Genomic DNA, 11,202 nt, shown 5'->3' with positions numbered 1-11,202 from the left:
ACCCTGGTGAACAGTGGGCCCAGTGAGTGGTAACTTTCATCCATCTCATGCTGGTGGCTGGGATGTCTCTATGTGTACACAGTTTTCTGGAGAGCAATGATAGGCCTCATCTCACCAAATCCTGTGCTGTGTGGCACAGAATGCTCACCTTGGATGTAAGAAATACATTTCCACCAAACAGGAGTGTATATGCAGAAGATGAGATATGTGGAGTGTCAGTTAATAATGACTAACTTAGAGCTCTGAGAATCATGTGTTATGAAAGACCTCAATATAATTCTAAGTATTTTATGTTTTGTCAAGGGAATTTGAGTAAATTACTTCTGTATTGAAGAACACTGATCAGAAACTAATTAAAGTCCCTATAGTCAGTTTTAAATATATATTATTTCTCTTCTGTCTTTTTATTTATTTTTTTCTTTTGCTGACCCCTCTGTTCAGAAAGCTGTGCATTTTAAAATTAAGTTGCTTTGGAGTTTTAATTAGCAGGCTTGCTTTATGAAGCAACTCCCTAGATGCCTTTAAATGTGTCTTTCAGGAAGGCTCTTAGCAGATTATCACTTTTAATACCATTAAAAAAAAGAGGGAAAAAAGGGCAAGGGCAAAGCCAGGCCTAATTTCAGAGCAGGCATTAAGTAGGACATCTCAGTGCAGATTAGATTGTCTCGGCACAGAAATTACAGTTCAAAGGTACTGTCGGTACATGTTGCAGCAGCCACATTTCAGATGCCCATTAATTATGTGGAAATTATTCCCGATGGATCATCTTCACAGTACTTGATTGCCGGTAAAGTTCTGTATGTTAAACAAGGCTTTGTCAGGGTGAATAGCTATGTGGGCTTCCCAGTTTTCTTTTACAGATATTCCAGGTATGTATTTTCTTACCTGTACATCAGGTCTTAACTGATAAGCATCAATTCTGTTAACAGAACATATTGTTTTTCCCTCTTTACAAAATAGACTTCTGCTATGCTTTTGTGATTTAGGAAATCAATCTATTTAGGTGATATAGAATTAACCATTGTCCTCCTTCAGTTAACCTAAAGAAGAAATGTGGATAAATTTAACAGACTTGAAACAGATGTGAGTGATCTAATGCATCTTCAGATGGACTGCAAGCCTTAAACCTAGCTATAGGGCTTATCTTCAGACACCAGCTGTATCACTAGGTTGTCGCGTCATTGCTTTGTGTTTGTATAAGTGTGAGGAAGGGCAGGGCAGGACTTTGCTTTATTTCTTTTTCTTTAAAAAAACTCTTGAGCTGTCTTGTGGAATTCAGGTGGTTTTGATTTACAAAACTTGAGGTGTTAGATTGAGCTGTCTTGTGGAATTCAGATGGTTTTGATTTACAAAACTTGAGGTGTTAAATTCTAGTGGAATCTGAGCCAGGGTAATTGGTCTGAACTAAAGTTGTGTGTACGTGTGCGTTTGTTCAACGGTTTGACAGATTTTGCCTTTTAGAAGATTAATCTTAAGTTTTTGCTTATGAAATGCCTGATGTACTTTGAAGTTGTAAGTAGAAACATTGCAGGAAAAGTCACTTTCCCATTACACTAGGTAAAATATAGAAGGAAAATGAGCAGCAGAGTAACTGGAAGGTTTGGCATGTCAAAGTAATGATCGTTTATTAGCCTAACATTCTGGTGAATGCTTTAAAAAAGATTGTCATGCAAAGTTAAGGAGAATGAGACAGTCTATGTTTCTTGAAAAGGTCAGTAATAAGGCATTATAAAAATGTAGTTATTGCTTGTGTAGTTGATGTGGTAGCAAGTATTTGAAGTGACTTTTTTAACATCTGTCGTTCACACTTCATGTTTACAGTTTGGACTTGGTTGAGTTTGTGGACATTCTTCCTTGAAGTCATAGAATCATAGAATGGTTTGGGTTGAAAGATCATCCAGTTCCACCTCCCCTGGCATTGGCAGGGACACCTTCCACTAGATCAGGTTGCTCAAAGCTCCATCGTACTTGATCTTGAACACCTCCAACGATGGGGCAACCACAACTTCTCTGGGCAACTCGTTCCAGTGCCTCACCACCCTCAAGAGTAAAAAATGTCTTCCTAATAGCTAATCTGTCCTATAGGGCCCCCCATTAAGTGCTAGAAGGCTACTATAAGGTCTCCCTGGAGCCTTCTCTTCTTCAGGCTGAGCAATGCCAACAGTCTCAGCATGTCTTTATGTGGGAGGTGCTCCTTTGAACTCACTCATTGTCCTTCCTGTGCAAGTCCATTCACGGCTTATTTAGCTGGCCTTTAAGCTGTCTTACTGACCTGTTGCAGAAGTAATAAAAAAATAACAGTTTCTATCGGTGAACTTCTTACATTGATTTATCGGGGGAAAAAAATGTAGCTGTCAGATATTCATATTTGAATTTAAAAATAATCTGGGCTCAGGTTGATAATGTGCAAAACCAATTTAACAGATGAGTTTTGTTGCAGAATACTAATGGGGCAATGGAAAAGAAAAAAACAAAGCTATTATTTATTTGTTTATTATTTCTGTGCTCGAGAGTTTTTGTGCTGAGAAGCCGGGAGTAGGGGTAGGAAGAGTCTTCTGCCTCATGCATTATTGAGACAAGATAGTGGAATGTCTTCTATCAGTTTCATAGTCCAATCATGCCTATGTTTAAGGCCAGCTATAAGGGATTTGTATGTCAGTACGTTTCTTCCCTGTGGTGGGGAAAAAAGGATGAATGCTTTCAGGAGTTCTGAATTGTTACTCTGTTTCTTTAAAATCTGGAAAGTAGCTGCTCTTCACAGTGGGAATGGAAAATATTCATGTGATGTTCTCTGTTCTTACAAATTTGCTGTAGGGAATACCTTGAACTTCTATTCTCTTGTAACAAAGGCTGACAGACTTTAATGTTAAATCCTCTGTTATAGCTGTAATTGACAGTGGTTTGTTTCTGGTTAGAGAATAATTTTATGGAGCATTTAATTCTTAATTTTGTCAGCTATTGCTCCATAATTTCCCTGTTTTTTAATTGTTAACTGCAAAGGTGTAATGGTTGACATTCAACTATCAGGGCTCAAATTGAACATAAAAAGTTTCAAGCAAAAAGTAACATTTTAACATGGAAGCCCACTTTTATATAAGAACTGATGGGGCTTTTTAACAAATTTTCTAATTTGTTACACTACTTAGCAGTGTTATTTACTTTAACGTACTTTAATACCAGCCAGCCTTGGAGAGCTGAGACCTCTCTGACATACAAACTTTCAGTGCTTTGATTCTGGAACTTTCCCTGTCAATGATCTCCAGTATTTCCTTTATTCCTCTACCAAGTATGTATCAATCCCTATGAAAATTCAGTATGTGCAGTTGGATGCAACAAGTCAGAAAAGGAACACATATTAACCATTTTCTTATCCATTCCTACATAGTTCAAGGAATCTACTTAAAGGGTATCATATGTGTGAGTATTATTTTTTGGTCTTTGATTGCAGTAGCATGCATACTCATCTCCGTAATGACAGTGCCATATGTGAAGACAGCCTGGGATCCAAAAATATGTATGCTGGAGCCCAGCTTTAAAAAATTACTTTGCTAGACACCTGGCAGATTGGAAAGAGTAGTAAAAAAAAGACGTTATTGGTTTTATCTCAGCAGAAAATGTTCTTCACTTAAGAAATCCTCCATACTGGTTTTCTCATAAAGAGCAAAGAAACACACCCGCACTTCAGAATTATGTCAGATTGGCCGATAAGTCTCAGCATGATACAATGCATACGTATTCCCATCTTTTAAGCTATTTCAAAAGTAAAAATTCATTACAATTGACTTTCAGACTTTCTTCCTCGAAAGATGCAAGTTTTGGGAATGTAAGAAACTTTGCTAATGAAGTGTTGTGTTTTAAGCTGTTGCCTTAAATACAGCTAGCATGATCCTGTGTAATGAAACGCTAGAAGTCAGCTGACTGTGGGAGACTTACTGTAGTGATCCTATAATCACGTTCCCTAAACCTTAACTATTGCAAATACTACCTAATTTTCTTAAGAGGAACAGTTTAATATGCAACTGGTTACCACTTACAAATGAGAAACAAAAATATTTTAACTTAAACTAAATTATTAGACCAAAATTCCAGCATTATTCAAAACCCAGAAGCATTTGCTAAAGAAATACAGAAAGGTGGCAGTATTCTACTAATATCAGCTCATTTCACACACGTTCACACACAGTCAGCCAAGAAAATATAATGCTGCTTTGAATATTTATAAAGTGACAATGCCTTTTGCTAGGAAACAAACTTGCCAAACATTCCTACCCATACATTTTTAGTGAAACATTCTTCTTTTTTCTCCACTCACAAAATGTAGTAGCGATCCTAGAGGTAAAGTGGCACTTGAAGATCCAATAAATTCTTCTAGACTGATTTGTTCTTTTGACTGCATTCTTCAGGGTTCCATAAATCTGGTTTCCAAAAGCCCATTTTTTTTTCTGAGTTTATTTCAAATCCCATTTAAATCTTGCTACTTTACTTTTCACTTCTTTGCTGTTTGTAAACCATTAATAAATTTTGTAGAACGTTTACCTCCCAGACATATGCATATACAAATGTAATGATCCGTGCTTCATTAGAGCCTTATTTCCTCCGATTATACATTGCATGAGTTCGAAAGACATTATAAATATATAGTAGCTTTGAAGAAAAAAAATATACATGCCATTTATTGAACTAGATGATCCTAAACAAACAGGAGAACAAAGTTATCCTTTGTGTTGTAGAGACTGTTTCCCATGCAGCTTCAAGAGATCCATTGCTAAAATAAGGCTTAATTTAGTTAACTCACTTAAAAATAATTGTGGCCTCCTGTCTTCTTTGTTTTTTATTTGGAATGGTGCTGACTATAGTGCTTTCATATATATTACCTTTGAGCTGTTAAAAAAAAAATAAGAAGTAGTTCTGTAATTCCGCATCAGTCATAAGTATTTGCAAGTTACAGAACAGCAAGTTTGTCCCAAGACCCACTCTCTCCAGCAGACTGGAATCATTGTGTTCTCAAGCACAGTGTGAAATTTATGCAAGGTTATTTTCTGAGCTCCATGGCAAAAGTAGTGAATATGGTAGAGCATTTAAAGTACTTAGGTGAGTTCTTTGTTAACTGCCTTTCTTTTTTGGCTTTCAGGTGAAGTTCATGCAGAACAGCCTCAATATTGGGGATGAGGGAGGAGGTGTGAGTAAGTACCATATAATATGTTTCTTTGTTTCTGTGTACGCTGAGAGCAAACCAAACAAGAGATGTGTTTTGTAGTCTAATAGTGCTCTTCATCAAGAGATTCAAACTGTTGTGCACAAAGCAAAAAGGTATCATTATACCTTTATATCAATTTTACCTTTATTCTCTTGATTCTAGAAACAAATACAGTTCTATTTTTCCATATGCTATAATAAATGGAAATTAATATAGTTTTTACTGAAATTTCTTTTGTTATGCTATTACGCCTGTGTTATATCTTGTAGGGGGTGAATCCATCTTTAATTTAAATAGTGAGATAGATAGGGCAGTTTTAACAAAAGGAACAATCTGTTGGCGTTGAATGTAGGGAGTGTAATTTGCTAGAATGCTTCTCCTGTGATTTGAACATATATTTTTAGCAGTCACCAGCTATATGATGACTTATTCCAGCTAGAAGTGTGAGGTTTTGAAACTTAGCCCACTCTTTCCTCAGCTGACAATGTAGGTTACAGATATGGGATAGGTGGATATAACCCTCTTTAGAAAATTAAATTTGTAGTTTGGTTGGAAAGCTGTGCATTTATCAAGATAGGACACTTTCATTGGTTTTACATCTGACCTAAAGTACACAGATTCTTTTATAATGCAAATGTAATATTTCTTTTCATTAAAAAAACCAAACCACACTAATCTTCAGTGTTTTTGGAAAAGGAGAAAATCACAATAATATAATAAATAAAAAAGGGAATCAGATCCATTCAGAGAATCTGTTCCATTCTGACAATCTAAGGTGGGATTAGCTTTAAACCATTTAACTCTTTGTTTGTCCAGCCCGTACCTAAAGCTTTCTAGTGCTGGACATTCCACAACCACATATAACAGTTATTTCCAAGACACACCTCTATGAAGCTTTTTCCTCCTCTCCTCCTGCAGTACTAATTGTCCATTTTGCTATGCACATAAAACCTACTGTTTTCTGGGAGTTTTTTATGTAGTTGAAGACTGTTCTTATATATCCCCTTCCCAGTCTTCCCTTCTGCAAGTTAAACCACTACAGGTGTTTCAAGTGTTTTTTTTTACTGTGAGGTATTTCCCGAGTGTTCCGCCAAGGTGCAGTACCCAAAATTCGCCACTGTGACCCAGAAGGTTTATCAATTTTAGGTATGCAGCTGAGTATATTGTTCAACTTCCTTGCAAGAGTGTGGTTTTGCTGATTCATATTCAGCGTGTGATTATATAATGAAGTCACAAATGTGGAATACTACAGTAATTTCATTTGTTTAATACAAATACATTTTTTCACAACAATAAGCAGATATATTACTTTTGTTTCCCTTACCTTCTGTCTTTCAGTACATATTCACCCACACGAACATACAATTTTTCTTTTGCAAAAGAGAGGGAGTTAAACAAGTAACACAAACTCATAGTTCCAAATATTATACACAGTAAAATATTTTCATCATAGAGTATGTTTCATTGCATTATTAGAAATTATAAATGGTTTGTTCTGCTGATAGGGAATTACTATGTTTTTTTCTACACAAGAAAAATAAACACTGCTTTCAGATACTGCAGTGTGTGAATGGCACAGTTGGACTAGTTGAGAATCTTTGTAATGCAAGTGATAGTCAAAAGTGGTATGTTTATGCTAGTTTGAAATAAACTTTGTAATGCTTTTAACTTAAAACTGGAAAAGAAACACACATGTTCACAGGTTATTTAAAATTCCAGATCTGATCTGACACCACACAACTTCTACCTACCTTCATTAAAACTTAGCTTCAACAAGAATGCAGATTAAGCTCTCCTCTGTGACGGCAGCTCAGAGCAAGGTTCTGCCCTTGTGGGTTTAGCCAGGCTAAATTCTGCTGTATCTGTGTTTGCCTGAGATGCTCTGTTGGCTACACAGGTAGTTTGATACGGATCTTCTTATGATATATCATTTTCATTAAAAAGTCTTAGAATGCATCTTAAAATTTGCAGTATGCTGTTTTTGCAGGATAGAATCTTGTAGTCATTAAATTAATATCGCAAATTGTGCTTTGTGTGGGAATAAAACAAAACCAAGGCTGATACTGTCTAGTGTCTGTATTTGTGCACCTTCCTTATTCATGCAGACCTGTAGCAAAGGCATGTTGGTGTGAATAGCTTCTTGTCCTCTTGAAGAGGAACTACCCTGCTTCAGAAACATTCCAGACCTGCATGAAATCCCTGAAAGCACTAAAATATCCAGTGCACCTAAGAAGAGAAAGTGATGCACAGGCTAATACTGTAATGCTTTAAAAGGTTAAAGATTGCTTCAAGCCTGCTGTAATCTCGCTTGCTGCTGATTTGTTTCATTGTCTGCCCCAGCAGACATTGTCCCATTTTCCTCCCTTTCGTGTTGTCCAAATTAATACTTCAAAGGGAAAGGAGGAATTTCAGGTGAAGTCTTTCTCTGTTCTTGTATTTAACTAACTGTAATCTCAGTTGCATGTGTAGTTTGAGATGAATGCCAAAATAGTATTTCAAAGTTGAAGTCATTAGTATAAAATGGCTTTGTCTGTTCTGTTGCTGAACTCTTCAGTGTATTTTTTAAAATGTACAGTAATCTTTTTGGATGCTATAGATCTGCTTTCAGAAGCGTCAGGTATTTTTTTCATTGATTTGAATTTTATACTTGTGCAAGAATAATCAGTGTGAATTAGTCTCCAGAAAACTGTCCAAGTAGGGGATAAAGTACTTTCAGTGTGTCGTGATGCTACAGCAGGTCAAGGAACAAGTTTGCTTGTTCTTTGAAGTGGGATTACTGTCACTTAGTAAGAAACTTTCTGAGTATTTCAGGCAGATCTTAATTATCTTTCATAACTACGTTCCTTGTCTGCTGGTTTTGCTGTGACTCATCAGGATTTGTTGTAAACATCATTCCAAACATTTAAATGCAGCTAGTAATTTTAAATGTTTAAATTCAGATATCATGAGATTAACTACTTATCAACTAGTAGTAGATTCACACTTTTAGAAAACCATGCCTTTGCAGAGTATCTTAGAAAGGTGCAGTTCTGAGGCATTCCTTAGTACTATCATGGTTTGCTGAAGACCTTCAGAAGTCTCTTCTACAATTATAAACACATAAATGATTTGGTTAGTCTTGTAATTTCAAATGAGAATCTGCTCCAGTTCCAATTTATAATTGTTTAATTGGATACTTATTTTATGTGAAAAGTGCATGTTATTATGTGAAAAGAAACATTAATCAAACTCACCTGGAGTAACTTAGATGGAATATTAATATGGGCCTATTCGAGCACCAGTATTTTGTGTCCTGCCTATCCAGATGAGAATCACTTAATCACAGCCAAATTACATGAGCAATTCCAAAATAAAAGAACATAATGGTCTGGTCAGATAAAAGACACATTTCTTGCCAATACAGCTACTTCCAGCATTTCTTGAGCTATAAGCCAGTGAACACACAGAAAGGAATGCCTAATATATAAACTTAGGCACAGCACTCTCTCATTTGTAAGAATGGTATGATTCTGTTATTTAATTGTAGTTGTTTGAAATTTACCATTAAAAATTGCAAGGCTTCTGTAGAAGACTAGTTCACTGGTAATTATGGCAGATTTGAATGAACCTGTGCTCTTCTGTCTTTACTCTCCTTCTTTATTTGCCTTTTTTGCTTTTCCTCCTTTACCTAAATAAAAGATCTAAAAAGAACTTTTAACTTTTTTTTAAACATACATTATGTTCAGACCCCAGACTTGTCCACGCTAGCACATAACTACTCCAAGTCAATACTGGCTGTTGTGTCCCGATGGTAAACATCACAGCTATGAGAAGTGAATCACAAAACTGTTTCTTTATATATAAATTCACCCTGTTGGACACAGTATTATATCTACATTCATTTATCTATTGCACCCTTTAATGCTATTACACCTCATTTTCATATGAGAATGCTCAGAACACAAAGTTAACAACTGAACTGTTGAATCTCTAACACCTCAAATATAGCTGTACAGAGGGAGACCCTTGATATATTTTTTTCACTTGGGAAGATAAAAACTAACTTTTTAGAACAAGGAGAGAAAAACTAATGTTCTCTTAAGATACGTAAGTATATTCTTTTATGGCTACCTTTCTGTAAAACGAATCTTACAAAATAAAACCAAAAATGCCTTCAATCTTCCCTATGTGTCATCCTTTTTTAGACCTTTCATAATATGCAATTTACTTTTGTGTGATTCTGCAGTAAACTGTTTTTTTCATTTATCGTTCTGCCTCAAAACATTGTATATTCAATTAATGCCTAATTCATTGTTGCAAAGCTGAGCTGCTGTTCTAAACCCATATCTACATTCTCTCCTTCCTGTGCTTATTTTGCTGACAGCTACACTTAAAAATACCTGTAGCTTATGAACACAAGTTGGAACTCCTTACTTTCCGAAAATTCAGGCATATTTAAAAATAATGCTACCCTTCAAATGTTTCAAATATCCTTAGTTCACACAGCTGCCCAGTAGGGCTCCACTGCAGTCACATGAATGTGTGTCACCATATGAGACTTAGTGAATGCTGTGATACAGCTAACAGCTTTGTAGGCTTCGATTCAGTTACTGCACATAACTTGAATTGTACCCTTTTGAAGTGTAGGTTTAAGAAGAGAAATAGCAAATACAACTTCTAGTAGTAAACAGAGGAAAGGTTTGGTTTTGCTTTCTGTAAACAAAATTATTGTATCAGGTCTGTTTCTACATTTTCAGCCATCCAATTAAAAGAAAAAAGTTGTCTTGTCATGTTGGTTTGGCATTGTCTGTTAAACCTGTTCTCTACTGCACTTTCTACACTTCCACTTTCACTACATTTGCTGACTAGTTGAGAAACTACTTCACGAACGGTCACATTCCAGACAGTAACAAGTTGCATTGCTGGATCCATTTTCCTTGTAGGGTCTTGGGCGTTGTGGGGTTTTCTGGGTTTATTAACTGAAAAAAAGCACAGTCATTTCCACTCTCTTTTAGCATTTGTAGTGTAGAAAACACTACGCCTTATTCTGCAAGGAATAAACAATGCCGTCACTGTCAAACTGGCATGACCTCAGATGTTGTTTCTTCAGCTGCTGGCTGAGAGTTTGTACCTGTCTGTGCTACTGGCACCACCACTGCGTCCTTGACGTCTGAAGTCTGAGTGCATGAAGAGTTCTTCTCCTCCAGTTTTTTGGCAGTGTCTGGGCAGTTCTGAACAAAGATCACTCTGTTGTAGGCTTTCAACCTCCGCCACAGCTGAACATAAACCTTACACTGCACATACATGAAGACCAGGCCCCCTGTGAATCCGATGGCCACTACAACGAGTTTTGTCCAAAATGGCCATTCAAGGACACCTTTGGGAAAAAATAAATAAATAAAAAAAAAAAAATAAAAAAGATTACATTTATTACCATTGTTATACATTAAATACCAAGTATTATGCTGCAATAAAATATTTTGAAGCCACCTGCTAAGAATCCGCAGGTATGTAATGTACACACTATTGCAGCAGTTGTGGCTCAAGTAGAAAACAGCAGCAGTTTCTCATAGGCTACCCAAGAAACTACATCTGCCTCCCGATTTTAACTGACTTTACTATTCAGTCAAATAAGAAATGCAAGGCCACTCTCACAAAGGGAGACTGTATGTGTGATGCAGTCACACCCAAAACATTTTACTGTTCTTCAATAATACCCCCATATTCAACAGCTTGCTTAAACAAAAATACAAGTACCAAAACTAAGGTAATTGGATACCTAGAAATATTTTGCACATATTCAACAACTATTATTTTTTCCACATAAAACACTTTGTGTCTCCCTAATCACTATTACTCTGGTTAGTTGAATTTGCCTGGGACAAATCCTTTTATATTTGTTTACAAATTGTTTATCATATGTTTTTTCAACGCCCTGTTCCTGTGACAAATGGAAGTAAGGAAGAACACTTTGTTAAGGTGTCATATCCAGTGATGTGGGGATTTTTCTTTCCCCACCCTCCCTC

The 11,202-nt window shown here is 36.2% G+C and overlaps 1 protein-coding gene across 9 annotated transcripts in view; it reads right to left on the bottom strand.

Annotated features, from left to right (window-relative positions):
* Positions 1 to 6,448: 6,448 nt before the first annotated feature.
* MARCHF1 (membrane associated ring-CH-type finger 1) overlaps positions 6,449 to 11,202 on the bottom strand; it is a 271,229-nt gene continuing 266,475 nt past the window's right edge. For 8 of the 9 annotated variants that reach the window (XM_054064369.1, XM_054064371.1, XM_054064368.1 and 5 more), the window contains one exon: positions 9,361 to 10,553. In XM_054064369.1, the coding sequence (XP_053920344.1) occupies positions 10,252 to 10,553 (302 nt within the window). In that variant the 3' untranslated portion in view covers positions 9,361 to 10,251. Of the gene's footprint in view, positions 10,554 to 11,202 lie in introns of all 9 variants that reach the window. The other variant, XM_054064375.1, reaches the window with a different exon arrangement.

The sequence above is a fragment of the Cuculus canorus genome, chromosome 4, assembly GCF_017976375.1.
Source record: "Cuculus canorus isolate bCucCan1 chromosome 4, bCucCan1.pri, whole genome shotgun sequence".
Taxonomy (NCBI): domain Eukaryota; kingdom Metazoa; phylum Chordata; class Aves; order Cuculiformes; family Cuculidae; genus Cuculus; species Cuculus canorus.
This window is presented reverse-complemented; position numbering and strand designations above follow the sequence as displayed.